We start from the raw sequence: 15911 nt of genomic DNA, 5'->3' as shown, positions 1-15911 counted from the left end.
GGAGTCTCTTATTGACGTCTCAGAGCTTTAACATCTAGCTACCCATTTATTTTGTCACTACATTTTTCATTTATCATTAAACACATTCAGGCACTGGTTAGAATTTTGTGTCAGGTGTTTTTCTGTTTGTGACCCCACTGGGAAGATGTTCCCTCACTTGCTGACCCTTTTTGACAACAACTAAGGGGAAATATTCCCAACAGGGACACCGATAGAAATAAAACCAGATGCCGGACAGATGTACCTGTCAATGAAATCTTAAAGCAAGACTTTACCCATATCCAATTGACAATGAATGTTTTTTTAACATAAGAACACACATTTCACATTTAATATTTTTGCTACCAAAATGAGTACTGTATGTGCTGTACATTGCCTCCAGCATTGCTCCTGTTTCTTCTTGCTGGAGGCTGCCATTTTGTTGAAGCCCAGATCAGTTACTTCCTTATTAGTCACTCTCCCCCCCTCTCCTTGGTTTTTCAAAAACTGTCACTTTCTGTAATTTAAAATATGTACATTTAGGGTTTTGATTTGGGACTTTTGGCACAAGCACATCTGGGCTCCCTTACAAGGTGTTGGCATCTGTGACTGAACTGGCTGGACTAACAAGATTGTTACAGTTGTTCCTATGTTTATTATTTCAGATGTGTGTACCTGAAAACTTGATGTATTATGTGATTTTTCCATTTAATAAAGTTTGATTTTTCCAATTGAAAAAAAAATGTACATTTCCAGCCTTAAGTATATGTCTTGACTTAGCTAGAGGGGAAATCTGACAGAAGCAAACAGTGCTGAAGATCACTGGCTGCCTATGAGGGAGTAAGGAGAGAAAATATCACGGAGATAAGTTTTGACTCTATTCTTGTAAATTTAAAGGGGTTGTAAAGGTAATTTTTTTTCCCCCCTAAATAGCTTCCTTTACCTTAGTGCAGTCCTCCTTCACTTACCTCATCCTTCCATTTTGCTTTTAAATATTCTTATTTCTTCTGAGAAATCCTCACTTCCTGTTCTTCTGTCTGTAACTCCACACAGTAATGCAAGGCTTTCTCCCTGGTGTGGAGAAAGCCTCTTCAGGGGGGAGGGGGCGAGCAGGCAAGTCGGGACACTCTTTACCTTGCAGATAGAGAAAGGAGCTGTGTGTTAGTGGGCGTCCTGACACTTCTGCCCGCCCCCTCAAGAGGCTTTGTCCACACCAGGGAAAAAGCCTCACATTAATGTGTGGAGTTACAGACAGAAGAACAGGAAGTGAGGATTTCTCAGAAGAAATAAGAATATTTAAAAGCAAAATGGAAGGATGAGGTAAGTGACGGAGGACTGCACTAAGGTAAAGGAAGCTATTTAGGGAAAAAAAATTACCTTTACAACCCCTTTAACTTGTATGTGTTTTACTGGCAGCAGAGTCTTTTCTCTCCCTAATCTGTGTTTCCTAGTCACAGTCTGTGTCATTCCTGTTGCTTTCTTCCCCATTCAGCAACTGTAAATCTCAAAGCTGTCAGTTGATCAGCCTCTAGTGGCTCTGATTTTAGGTACAGTTCAGAGAATAGAGAATAAAAGAGCATGTGCAGAGCAGGTGCTTAGGTAACGCCCCCATCCAATGAATGAAAGGGACTGGCCGGGGACAGTAAAGCAGGAAATGAGGCGGGTTCTGTCTGAACTTGCTGCAGCTTTGAGTGTACATTTCGAGAAGCTCACAGTGTGCGGTGAAATCAGAGTAAACAATTTCAGTACAGGACAGGAGCCTGTACCACTCTGCAAGACTTGAAGGCAAAGTGAGAAGAAAAGAAAAGAGAAGTTTGACATTTTTAGAAATTGATGAAAAGTCATAGCTGGCTGCAGATTTCTAACAACCGTAAATAACACATAAGTTTGTAAAATACGTTGTTCTTTATTGTGCCTCCAGTTGGGTTTGATGCAGAAGGTTCGGGGTGTGTAGACTGCATAGAAGACACTCAGGGCCAGATTCTGAAAGGACTTACGACGGCGCAACGCCATGTACGCCGTCGTAAGTCCTAATCAGACCCGTCGTATCTATGCGCCTGATTCTTAGAATCAGTTACGCATAGATATCCATTAGATCCAAAAGGCGTAAGTCTCTTACACCGTCGGATCGTAACTGCATTTTTTCACTGACCGCTAGGGGCGTGTAAGCTGATTTACGCGTCGAAATATGTAAATCAGCTAGATACGCGAATTCACGAACGTACGCCCGACCGACGCAGTAAAGTTACGACGTTTACGTTAGGCTTTTCTCGGCGTATAGTTGCCCCTGCTATATGAGGCATAAGTGCGGCGTACCAATGTTAAGTATGGCCGTCGTTCCTGCGGCGAAATTTGAAAAAGTTACGTCGTTTGCGTAAGTCGTCCGTGAATGGGGATGGACGTCATTTACGTTCACGTCTAAACCAATGACGTCCTTCCGGCGTACTTTGGAGCAATGCACACTGGGAAATTCCACGGACGGCGCATGCGCCGTTCGGGGAAAAACGTCAATCACGTCGGGTCACAGTAGATTTACATAAAACACGCCCCCCCTGATCCAAATTTGAATTAGGCGGGCTTGCGCCGGACGATTTACGCTACACCGCCGCAACTTACGGAGCAAGTGCTTTGAGAATACAACACTTGCCTGTCTAAGTTGCGGAAGCGTAACGTAAATCAGATACGTTACGCCCGCACAAAATTGTGCGGATGTACGAGAATCTGGCCCTCAGAGTGCAAGTTTGATTATTATCTAATTATATGTTTATATTAATGTGACAGATGACTTTGCCGACATCATTGAACGAGCCGTGAAGGTTGGAGTGCAGAAGGTAAGATATTCTCTCTTTCCTGATTACATTACCATAGATAAGGTGGTGGCTGGAGGAATAAAAGAGCAATCTGACCTCAGAAAACTCTTTTTTTGCATGAACCTGTCCTTGTACATCGCTGTTTTGCATCCTAATGTGTGTTTAAAGGTCCAGCCAAAATATACTTTAATATTAGGTAAGATCTGGTGAGCTGAAACATTCTCTGGCTTCTTATAAATGGTAAAGGCCTGTTGTCCTAATTTGTAAAATATGAACCTGTATGAAATTGTTACTTCCTGGCCTCCTTCTCCAGTGCTCTGTATGGTGGTGGCAGTCTCTGATCCCACCACTTTCATGAATATGTGACGTGGCAGTTCCCAAGCCCACTGCTGCCGCCAGTATGTGATGAGGGCAGTCTCCAACCCCGCTGCTGCCGCCAGTATGTGATGAGGGCAGTCTCCAACCCCACCTCTTCCGCCAGTATGTTATGAGGGCAGTTTCCAACCCCACCTCTTCCGCCAATATGTGAGGGTTGCAGTCTCCAACCCCACCGCAGTATGTGATGAGGGCAGTCTCCAACCCCACCACTGCCACCAGTATGTGATGAGGGCAGTCTCCAACCCCACCACTGCCACCAGTATGTGATGAGGGCAGTCTCCAACCCCACCGCTGTATGTGATGAGGGCAGTCTCCAGCCCTACCGCTGCCACCAGTATGTGATGAGGACAGTCTCCAACCCCACCACTGCCACCAGTATGTGATGAGGGCAGTCTCCAACCCCACCACTGCCACCAGTATGTGATGAGGGCAGTCTCCAACCCCACCACTGCCACCAGTATGTGATGAGGGCAGACTCCAACCCCACCTCTGCCGCCAATGTGTGAGGGTTGCAGTCTCCAACCCCACCGCTGTATGTGATGAGGGCAGTCTCCAGCCCTACCGCTGCCACCAGTATGTGATGAGGACAGTCTCCAACCCCACCACTGCCACCAGTATGTGATGAGGGCAGTCTCCAACCCCACCACTGCCACCAGTATGTGATGAGGGCAGTCTCCAACCCCACCTCTTCCGCCAATATGTGAGGGTTGCAGTCTCCAACCCCACCGCTGAATGTGATGAGGGCAGTCTCCAACCCCACTGCTGTCACCAGTATGTGATGATGGCAGTCTCCAACCCCACCACTGCCACCAGTATGTGATGAGGGCAGTCTCCAACCCCACCTCTGCCGCCAATATGTGAGGGTTGCACTCTCCAACCCCACCGCTGTATGTGATGAGGGCAGTCTCCAACCCCACCGCTGCCACCAGTATGTGATGAAGGCAGTCTCCAACCCCACTGCTGCCACCAGTATGTGATGAGGGCAGTCTCCAACCCCACCACTGCCGCCTATATGTAACGGTGGCTGTCTCCAACCCCACTGCTGCCACCAGTATGTGATGAGGGCAGTCTCCAACCCCACCACTGCCGCCTATATGTAACGGTGGCTGTCTCCAACCCCACCGCTGCCACCAATAATGTTATGAGGGCAGACTTCAGCGCTGCCACCAGTATATGATGAGGGCAGTCTCCAACCCTACCACTGCCACCAGTATGTGATGAGGGCAGTCTCCAACCCCACCGCTGCCACCAGTATGTGATGAGGGCAGTCTCCAACCCCACCACTGCCACCAGTATGTGATGAGGGCAGTCTCCAACCCCACCGCTGCCCCCAGTATGTGATGAGGGCAGTCTCCAACCCCATCGCTGCCACCAGTATGTGATGAGGGCAGTCTCCAACCCCACCACTGCCACCAGTATGTGATGAGGGCAGTCTCCAACCCCATCGCTGCCACCAGTATGTGATGAGGGCAGTCTCCAACCCCACTGCTGCTATCAATATGTGATGAGGGCAGTCTCCAACCCCACCACTGCCACCAGTATGTGATGAGGGCAGTCTCCAACCCCATCGCTGCCACCAGTATGTGATGAAGGCAGTCTCCAACTCCACTGCTGCTATCAATATGTGATGGGGGCAGTCTCCAACTCCACTGCTGCTATCAATATGTGATGGGGGCAGTCTCCAACCCCACCACTGCCACCAGTATGTGATGAGGGCAGTCTCCAACCCCACCGCTGCCACCAGTATGTGATGAGGGCAGTCTCCAACCCCACCGCTGCCCCCAGTATGTGATGAGGGCAGTCTCCAACCCCATTGCTGCCACCAGTATGTGATGAGGGCAGTCTCCAACCCCACCGCTGCCACCAGTATGTGATGAGGGCAGTCTCCAACCCCATCGCTGCCACCAGTATGTGATGAGGGCAGTCTCCAACCCCACTGCTGCTATCAATATGTGATGAGGGCAGTCTCCAACCCCACTACTGCCACCAGTATGTGATGAGGGCAGTCTCCAACCCCATCGCTGCCACCAGTATGTGATGAATGCAGTCTCCAACTCCACTGCTGCTATCAATATGTGATGAGGGCAGTCTCCAACCCCACCACTGCCACCAGTATGTGATGAGGGCAGTCTCCAACCCCACCACTGCCACCAGTATGTGATGAGGGCAGTCTCCAACCCCACCGCTGCCCCCAGTATGTGATGAGGGCAGTCTCCAACCCCACCGCTGCCACCAGTATGTGATGAGGGCAGTCTCCAACCCCATCGCTGCCACCAGTATGTGATGAGGGCAGTCTCCAACCCCACTGCTGCCACCAGTATGTGATGAGGGCAGTCTCCAACCCCACCACTGCCGCCTATATGTAACGGTGGCTGTCTCCAACCCCACCGCTGCCACCAATAATGTTATGAGGGCAGACTTCAGCGCTGCCACCAGTATATGATGAGGGCAGTCTCCAACCCCACCACTGCCACCAGTATGTGATGAGGGCAGTCTCCAACCCCACCGCTGCCACCAGTATGTGATGAGGGCAGTCTCCAACTCCACTCCTGCTATCAATATGTGATGAGGGCAGTCTCCAGTTCTGCCACTGCCATCAGTATGTGATGAGGGCAGTCTCCAACCCCACTGCTGCCATAGAGTATACTCATGCGACTCCTTATTTCCAATGACCGCTTTTGGAAGGAGATCACATTTTTTATGTATGTGACGAGGGCAATCTCCAATCCTGCCACTGTCACCAGTATGTGATGAGGGAAGTCTCCAACCCCACCACTGCCACCAGTTTATGATGAGATTGTTTTTAAAGGAGCAGTGATTTTAATGATGCTTAAAGTGAAACAAAAATGAAAAATTCCTTTAAATATAGTGCCTGGGGGGTCCCCTTAGTCTTCCTGTAAAGTGGCACATCTATACCATGTATAGAACCTGCTGCAGCAAAACATTTGTAAAGTAAAAAATAAGACACTTAAACTGACTAACCGCGGCTGCACGCCACTGCCAGCAATACAAAAAAAATGAATAAAAACAGCGTCCCCCCCCCCCCCCCCATTCATACCAGGCCCCACTCAAAATAAATACTAGACCCTTATCTGAGCATGCCCTCCAGAACTATACCAGACCACATGCCCTTGACATGGGAGGCTCTGCCCAACACCCACCCCAAAGCATTTTGTCCACATCTTCCCCTACAATCCGAGGCTGTGGTTGTGGGGCAGGGGGCTTATCGGAATCTGGAAGCCCCCTTTAACACGAGGGCCCCAATTGCTGGCCCCCTCCCCCCAAAAAAGTGTAAAAAAAATAGACAGGAGGCAGTTTTTGACAATTCCTTTATTAAAAAATACAAAAAAACATTGTCAATCATGATGCTCGCTGCCACCTCCGGACCTGAAAAAAAACGCACTGCCCGCTGAATGCCTGCTCCGCTGTTTGACAGTTCCTAAAGTGATACTAAAGTCTTGGTTTTTATTTATTTTTTAAATAATAAACATGTTATACTTACTTGCCCTGTGTAATGGTTTTGCACAGAGCAGCCTGGATCCTCCTGTTCTCGGTTGCCTCGTCGGTGCTCCTGGTCCCTCCCGCCTGTCGAGTGCCCCCACAGCAAGCAGCTTGCTATGGGTGCACCCGAGCCGAGCCACAGCTCTGTGTGCCCATTCAGACATGGAGCCCCAGTTTCGGCCCCGCCTCCCTCTCTCCTGATTGACTGACTTTGACAGCACCGGGAGCCAATGGCACCGCTGCTGTGTTTTAGCCAATTACGAGGGAGAGGCACTTGTGAACATTGCTGGGTAGAGATGGGGCTCAGGTAAGTACTAGGGGGGCTGCTGCACACAGAAGGCTTTTTATCTTAATGCATTTACATCTACTTTAAATAGGTAATGAGCAGAGCCACCTGCCGATGTCACCTGGTGGCATCTCCCCTGTGTGACATCACCAATTGGTGCATGTTGGGTGTGTGTGTTTTTATTTCTTTTTGACACTTTTCATCTTCTATTTTTCAGTTTATGATTACTGGAGGAAACCTGCAGGAGAGTAAAGAAGCAATCGAACTTGCCCAGACCAATGGTATCGTTCCTTATTATTTCTCATATAGACTTACACTGTGCATACGATCAGTGATAGTATGGTAAAGTTACAAAGAAGAACCAATCACAAAGGGGCATTTGCAGTAATCTGAATGTGCACTTTCAGTTATTATATTAGCAGAGCCTCATCTTGCAGAGATTTCTGATTATGTACCCGTATTCTAGCCCTGTCAGGCTGTAATGCCCCATAAATGGCTGCTCTGTCTGAACTCAGGTCAGACATTTAAAAGATAATTAAACCCAAGAACAAAAATGTAATATATTGCAGCTTACCAGTCCTTAGATGTGGTAGCTGCATTAGTTTTATTTTTTAGGGCTAAAAACAACCAATCTTTCCATCCCTATCTGTTAGAAGTCAATGAAAGATAACTAAGAATGTGTATCTCAGAATGTCAAGTGTCCGAGGAAAGAGACAGTGGGGTGGATTTACTACGGGACAAATCTCACTTGTCAGCCATGAAATCGCAGGGAAGCTGGATCGACTCAGCGCTCCGGCCGCTCTGCGTCTATGAATCAGCCGCATAGATACGACGGCGTATCAGAGATATCGTATCTCTTCTGTGAATCTGGCCCACAGTGTTACAAAGTCTATAGTTAGTTCAGTGGGCAGAGGAATGTTGTGAAACTTGGCAGACTGCCTGCTTTTTTTTTTTTTTTTGTTACAGCTGTCGACTTCAGCATAGAATCAGGAAAATGCATTGTTAAGATCGCGAGGGGGAAAGAATTGCAATCTCAATTCCTAACGATTAATCGCGCAGTTGTAATATATATATGTGTGTATGTGTGTGTGATATATATATATATATAGATTGTATATATTATAATCCACTGTATACAGTAAAGCATGATGTGAAACCTATAATGAAAAAAATTTTTTTTGAGTTTACATACACTTTTTAATGCAGTGAGGCGGTCTCTAACCATGTGATCTTGTCAGATCGATTTTACAGTACGGTTGGCTGCCACCCCACCAGGTGCGGAGAGTTTGAGGGTGGAGATCCTGATGGGTATTTATCCAGCCTGCAGAAACTGATAGAGGACAACAGGGAAAAAGTTGTAGCCGTCGGAGAGTGTGGTCTGGGTAAGTCACAACACGGTGCCTAAGAGTCCGTTCACACTAGGGCGACACGACTTCCAGGGCGACTTTTAGAGGTGACTCCGACACGACTTGAGCATGAACCACAGGGCGATCTGGGGGGATTTACAGCACGACTTGAAGTCGTCTCCAGGACAGGAGACTTTGCAGTGGCCAATCAAACAACAATCGGCTCTAGGGGAGGGAGGGGGAGGGAGAGGTTTGCCTGAGAAATGTATGTTATCTTCCTGGAAAGTCGCTTCAGTTAAGACAGTGATCAGACTTGGATCAGAATTGGAGGCGACTTCCATTGAAATCAATGGGTACAAATCGCCTACAAGTCGGATTGAAGTAGTACAGGAACTTCTTTTGAAGTCGGAGCGACTCGAGTCGTGTATATTAACACCGCTCCCATTCACTTGCATTGTTTTTCTCGACAGCGCGACTTGAGGCGACTTCAAGTCAGATCCCAAGTCGCCCCAGTGTGAACCGGCTCTGAAGAGGAGCTTCAACCAAACGGTTACATTTGATGCTAATATGGTCTATGAGAGCCTGCCAAATAGTGTGTAAAGTGATGCACATTCTCTTTTGATTCCCGTACTGTGCTGTACCATAGGGTTATAAAGGATGACAGCACTTTCCAAAATCCACATTGGGGTAAATTTGACACTGGCTCTGGTTTCAAGAGTTAGGCCTCGTTCACACCATGGTGCAGAGACGTCAGTTTTTCTGCAAGGGCACAACAAAAACCATGGACAGGCCAGCAATAACTTCAGGTGACCTCTGTCCTTTCAGTGGTGGCTCCCATATTTAGGACCCGTTCACACTTATGCGATGCGATATCGCACACAACACATGGAAACGCGCCATGTTCCAGCAGGTACACTGTGAGGCCATTCATTCTTAATGGCACCTCAAATGCACCAGCCAACATATGCACACTGCAATGCAATGTAACTTCTTGGTATGTGTTGTAATAGAATGTGCCTACATGCAATTGAATTGCACAGTCACACCGACATAGGCTTGACCGGGCCCTTCCAACAGGCTCCTCTTAAAGGATGGTTACACTTTTATCTTTAAAGTCAGTAGCTGCTAATTTTTCAGAATTGTTTTGTATAACATTTTTTTTTTCTTTTCCAGATTTTGACAGGCTGGAATTCTGTCCAAAGGAAACCCAACTAAAGTAAGAGACATTTTAATAATCCTATTCCAAAAGAATGTCCATGACTTGCAGCCGTAAGGGCATGTTCACAACCCGACACATGTCCATTAACTTGAAGAATGTTACCCCAACATTTCATATTCCTGATATGTGCCCATTGTACCATGTATGAGAGAGTATCCCGTTCCCTTTGTATTGCTTCCTTTGTGTGACATCCCTTGTGATCCTGTTAGTCCCTCTGCTTTCCTATTTCTGGCTGTGCTGGGAACTCAGCCTGCTCTCCTTCAATGATCAGCCTTGTGCTGACATGCCATCTTTCTTGCAATCTTTCTTGGTTTACCTGACCTTGGCTTGGTATCAAAAGATCCCTGAATTTTCCACTTCTTCGTTTCCAATGATTTTTATTCAAAAATGTTTACAAATACAACATCGGCATTTGCCATTGCAATAAGAAATAGTCGTACATTAACCACTTAAGGACCGCCTCCTGCACATATACGTCGGCAGAATGGCACGGCTGGGCACATGTACGTACAGGTACGTCCTGTACTAGTACCCAGCCGTGGGTCGCGGGCGCGCGCCTGCAGCACGCTCCCGCGACCCGGTCTGAAGCTCCGGGACCCGATCGCCGCTGGAGTCCCGCGATCGGTCCCTGGAGCTGAAGAACGGGGAGAGCCGTGTGTAAACATGGCTTCCCCGTTCTTCACTGTGGCGGCGTCATCGATCGTGTCATCCCCCTGACATGCCACATTTGGCATTTAATTTTTTGGCGGGGGGGGGGAAGCAGGTACCCTGTTTTTATAGGCACCCAGCTCCCGCCTCCTCCCCTGGCGTTATGGCACCGGAAGGAAGATCGCCTCTTCTTCCTCCCTGCAATCTTCTGGAATACGTCACGGGTCCCAGAAGTTTGCCCCGCCATTCACAGCGTGCATGAAGCCACAGCCGGGCGCCCATAGTTAGAATGCCGGCACTGCGGAGAGGAGGGGGAGAGGAACGGGGCTTCCTGCACCCACATTGCTGGACCATAAGACAAGTGAGTGTCTGATTAATAAAAGTCAGCAGCTACACTTTTTGTAGACTTTTAAATGGGTGGAACACCACTTTAAGAAATATGGAAGGGCCTCTGCATTATTCCCAATACCCATGGTGCAGCACATTACAAACATTAATGAATATATCACATTTATTTCCCCCAGAAAACCACTGAGATTTCTCAGATCACCTTTGTCCTGAAATCATAGCTAGAGGATGCAATCACCAAATAACTATACTATGTGGCCTTGGTTGGAGAATCAAGCCATAAGTCCCATACCTTGTTGAACTTTCGAGAACACCCATGAGATTCATAAGTTGTTTTGTTTTATAAAGGGGTCATTATCTTATTTACCTGGATTTTCCAAAATTGTAAGCTAGGGGCCTCCTTAGACTTCCACTTCAGGGAAATGGCCTTACGGACATAAAAAAACAGACTGACACAGGTCCTAAGAGGCCGACGGAGGGGTGGTTTTATTTTTAAGGCCATTTACTGCTTGATGAGTATTTTGGAAGTAGTTTAATGTACATAGTCTGGGCACATGTGCACTTTAACCACATGCCGACCAGCGCACAACGACATACGTCGGCACAATGGCTCAGCTGGGCAAATGGGCGTACAGGTACGTCCCCTTTAAATCGCGGCATTGTGGGCGCACGCACACCGCGATTGTGTCATGGAGCTGCAGAACAGGAAGATGCCTGTGTAAACAAGGCATTTCCCTGTTCTGCCTAGTAAGGATGAGCTCCAGCGTGTTCGCATGGTACACGTGCAGAGCCCGCCAGGAAGTCTGCACGGCGCTGCGCTAATCACAGCCAGGGAGACATTTCCCGATCTCTGCAGCCGAGCATCGGGAAATGTCTCCCCGGCTGTGATTAGCGCAGCGCCGTGCAGACTTCCTGGCGGGCTCTGCACGTGTTCTATGCGAACACGCTGGAGCTCATCCTTACTGCCTAGTGACATGACAGGGATCTACTGCTCCCTGTCATCGGGAGTAGTGATCACTGTCGTGTCACTGTCATGTCAGCGGTAGCCTATCCCCCTCACAGTTAGAATCACTTCCTAGGACACACTTATCCCCTTCAGTGCCCCCTAGTGTTTAACCCCTTCCCTGCCAGTGTCATTTACACAGTAATCGGTGCATTTTTATAGCATTGATCGCTGTATAAATGACATTGGTCCCAAAAAAGTGTCAAAGGTGTCCGATGTGTCTGCCATAAAATCGCAGATCGCCGCCATTACCAATAAAAAAAATGCCATAAATCTATCCCCTGTTTTGTAGATGTTATAACTTTTGCGCAAACCAATCAATAAACGCTTATTGAAATTTTTTTTTGACCAAAAATATGTAGAAGAATACATATCGGCATAAACAGAGTTTTTTTTTTTATATATATATTTTGGGGGATATCTATTATAGCAAAAAGTTAAAAAAAATGCTTTTTAAAAAAAATTGTCGCTCGTTTTTTTGTTTATAGTGCAAAAAATAACCCCAGAAATGATCAAATACCACCAAAAGAAAGCTCTATTTGTGGGAAAAAAAGGACGTCAATTGTATTTGGGTGCAACGTCGCACAATCACGCAATTGTCAGTTAAAGCGACGCAGTGCCGAATCGCAAAAAGTGCTCTGGTCAGGAAGGGGGTAAATTCTTCCGGGGCTGAAGTGGTTAATCGTACCGTCACTATCAATGCATATTCCCACTGCTCGAATCTGCAGGGTTTGTTGGTAGGTCTGTGCAGGCACAGATATTTTCTGGAGAGACCTCAGCTGTCGTGGTGAGAGCCGGGGAGTGGTGGTGGGGGAGAGGGCCAGAGCCCACAGTGTATGCCCAGGGTTGTTTGACAAGGTTTTCAAGGCATAAGCCGTATGCCCAAGGTCTGCAATTGTTTATATTGTGTCCCCAATGGAGTCAATTTGGAATTTTCTCTTTGCAAAGGTATTTTGAGAAGCAGTTTCATCTGGCCGAGCACTCCAAACTGCCCATGTTCCTGCACTGTCGGAACTCACACAAAGAATTTTTAGGTGAGTGTCATAGTTATAAAACAAATATATATTAAAGTGGCACATTCCCATCACTATGTCTGTTCTACCCTAGCAATATGCAATATGCTGGTGTTGTTTCCACAAGTGTTTTTGTCTTTATTTTATTATAGTTTTTAAACTTCAGGAACGTCCCTCAGAAGGAGAGGGATTGCGCGCACATGCCTGCGCATCGGCGTAATCCCAATATGCCGATGCGCGGACCCGGACAAAGCAAATCTCTAATCGGAAGGAGGGCTCTGTGATTGGCCCTCCTGATCACATGACAGCTGTGTCCAATCACAGCCGTCATGTGATGTAAATAGAGAGCCGGTTGCTAGGCGATCGGCTCTCCTCACACGGAAGTTGTCAGTGAGGAGAGGAGTGTTGATCTCTGCAGCCGGCTGGTGATCAGTGAGTATGAGCTGTTTTTTACACACTGATCACCGGCCTAGTGTCCCCACACATGTCCCAACACAATGTAAGTACACAAAGTCCCCAAAATGGTGTCCCCAAAACATATGTAACAGTAAAATCATATGTCCCAATGATCATCTGCACACATCTGTACATGATCATCTGCATACATATGTCCGTCATCACACAAAACAATTATTATTATTGTTTTGTTTTGATTGTGTTTTCATTGTCACTTATTATGTATTGTGGCCCAGATTCTCAAAGGAGATAGGACGGCGTATCTCCAGATACGCCGTCGTATCTCTGAGTCTGAGCCGTCGTATCTATGCGCCTGATTCTTAGAATCAGTTACGCATAGATTTGTATTAGATCCGACCGGCGTAAGTCTCTTACGCTGTCGGATCTTAACTGCATATTTACGCTGGCCGCTAGGGGCGTGTACGCTGATTTACGCATAGAAATATGTAAATCAGCTAGATACGCGAATTCACGAACGTACGCCCGGCCGACGCAGTACAGATACGCTGTTTACGTTAGGCTTTTCCCGGCGTAAAGTTACCCCTGCTATATGAGGCGTACATGCGGCGTACCAATGTTAAGTATGGACGTCGTTCCCGCGTCGAATTTTGAAAATTTTAAGTCATTTGCGTAAGTCGTCCGTGAATGGGGCTGGACGTAATTTACGTTCACGTCAAAACCAATACGTCCTTGCGGCGTACTTTGGAGCAATGCACACTGGGATATGTCCACGGATGGCGCATGCGCCGTTCGTAAAAAGCGTCATTTACATGGGGTCACATAACATTTACATAACACACACCCACATCTTCCACATTTGAATTAGGCGGGCTTACACCGGCCTATTTACGCAACGCCGCCGCAACTTACGGAGCAAGTGAGAATACTACACTTGCCCGTCTAAGTTGCGGAGGCGTAACGTAAATAGGATACGTTACCCCCGCTCAAAGATACGCCGCTGTACGTGAATCCGGGGCCTGTGTGTACATTCAATCACTTCATTGGTTCACTAATTTTGTTTAGTTTACACAAAGATCATAATCATACATATTTATTTAATATATTTAACATATATTATAATTTTTGAGCACATGACTAATATCATTTTGAGCGCCGCACTTTATCACTTTCAAAACAATTATTATACACTTAACAGGATTTTTTTTTTACCAAAGACATGTTTCAGAATACATTTTGGCCTAAATTTATGACACCATTTGATTTTATTGGATTTCTTTTAAAATAGAAAGAGGAAAATATTGTTTTTTTTTTCCAAATTTCCGCTAATTAATTTGCTTATATCACGAAAAATATAAAAAAAACAAATTTGTGAATAAATACCACCAAAAGAAAGCTCTATTTGTGTGAACAAAATTATAAAAAATTCATTTGGGTACAGTGTCGCATGACCGCGCAATTGTCATTGAAAGTGCGAGAGCGCTGAAAGCTGAAAATTGGCCTGTGAAGGAAGGGGGTGAAAGTGCCCGGTATTAAAGTGGTTAAAGAAGAACACCAGGAAAGGACATCCTGCTCCAGTGATGGCGAACCTTGGCGCTCCAGATGTTTTGAAATGACATTTCCCATGATGCTCATGCACTCTGTATTGCTGTGGATTATCATGGGAAACGTAGTTGCAAAACATCTGGGGTGCCAAAGTTTCGCCACCACTGGCCTACTCTATAAAAACACGCACTCTTTTGGGGGTCTGTGTAGCTCTAACTGTCCCTGACATGCAGCATCATTCAAACATATAGCATATCTTTGTGGGTTTTGTGGGAGTTCGACCCTCCACAATAGTCCCAGTTTCTCATGTGGCCCTCTTTGAAAATGAATTAGCCAGCCCCCTGATTTACAAGCTACAGCAGCCAGGTGTGTGTGTAAGAATTAAGAAAAGTTCAAAAGTTGCCGTTGCTGAATTCCCCCATGAAAACAGACTTGCTGTCTCTGGCTTCACTAGTTTAGGATCACTGAGCTAAAGCATGATTGCAGTTAGTAAAGTCAGAACTGCTGATCTACATACCTTATTCAGGTCAGTGAAAGTCTTGAAGCCATTAGACCAGGGGTCTTCAAACTACGGCCCTCCAGTTGTTCAGGAACTACTATCCCCATCATGCCTAGTCATGTCTGTGAATGTCAGAGTTTTACAATGCCTCATGGCAGGGTTTGACAAATTTGCTTGGAATCTAGGAGCCAGCTAAAAAAGATAGGAGCCAGAAAACGCGCCCCGTCCCGCCGAGCTTGCATGCAGAAGCGAACGCATACGTGAGTAGCGCCCGCATATGTAAACGGTATTCAAACCACACATGTAAGGTATCGCCGCGATTGGTAGCGATAGAGCAATAATTCTAGCCCTAGACCTCCTCTGTAACTCAAAACATGCAACCTGTAGATTTTTTAAACTTCGCCTATCGAGATTTTAAAGGGTAAAAGTTTGTTGCCATTCCACGAGCGGACGCAATTTGAAGCGTGACATGTTTGGTATCAATTTACTCGGCGTAACATTATCTTTCACAATATAAAAAAAATTGGGCTAACTTTACTGTTTTCTTATTTTTTTATTAAAAAGAGTGTATTTTTTCCCCAAAAAAGTGCGCTTGTAAGACCGCTGCACAAATACGGTGTGACAGAAAGTATTGCAACGACCGCCATTTTATTCTCTAGGGTGTTAGAATAAAAAATATATATAATGTTTGGGGGTTCTAATTAGAGGGAAGGAGATGGCACATTAGAACTGCTGTTTTACTTGTAATGCCAACGGCCACCACAAGATCACTCAGCGGGGGAGGTGGGGGCGCACGGAGACACACGATCCTGTGTCTCCGTGCGCCCCCGCCGCGCCGGCCGGTAATTGAGGCCGCGGCTTTGCGGCCTTCTGCAGGCCTAAGCTTCCTTCTGTGAAGGCCGCAAAGCGGCAGCTTCAAATA

General features: G+C 46.6%; 1 protein-coding gene across 1 annotated transcript in view; it reads left to right on the top strand.

Annotated features, from left to right (window-relative positions):
* The window catches only part of TATDN1 (TatD DNase domain containing 1), a 39604-nt gene that overhangs the window by 7804 nt on the left and 15889 nt on the right, over positions 1-15911 (top strand). Inside the window, exons 3-7 of the mRNA XM_040354939.1 lie at positions 2761-2810; positions 7172-7235; positions 8193-8336; positions 9474-9516; positions 12467-12552. Of these exons, the coding sequence (XP_040210873.1) occupies positions 2761-2810; positions 7172-7235; positions 8193-8336; positions 9474-9516; positions 12467-12552 (387 nt within the window). The remainder of the gene's footprint in view (positions 1-2760; positions 2811-7171; positions 7236-8192; positions 8337-9473; positions 9517-12466; positions 12553-15911) is intronic.

This window comes from Rana temporaria, chromosome 5, assembly GCF_905171775.1.
Source record: "Rana temporaria chromosome 5, aRanTem1.1, whole genome shotgun sequence".
NCBI classification, from domain to species: domain Eukaryota; kingdom Metazoa; phylum Chordata; class Amphibia; order Anura; family Ranidae; genus Rana; species Rana temporaria.
Note: the sequence above shows the minus strand (reverse complement) of the source record. Positions and strands in the feature narration are given on the sequence as shown.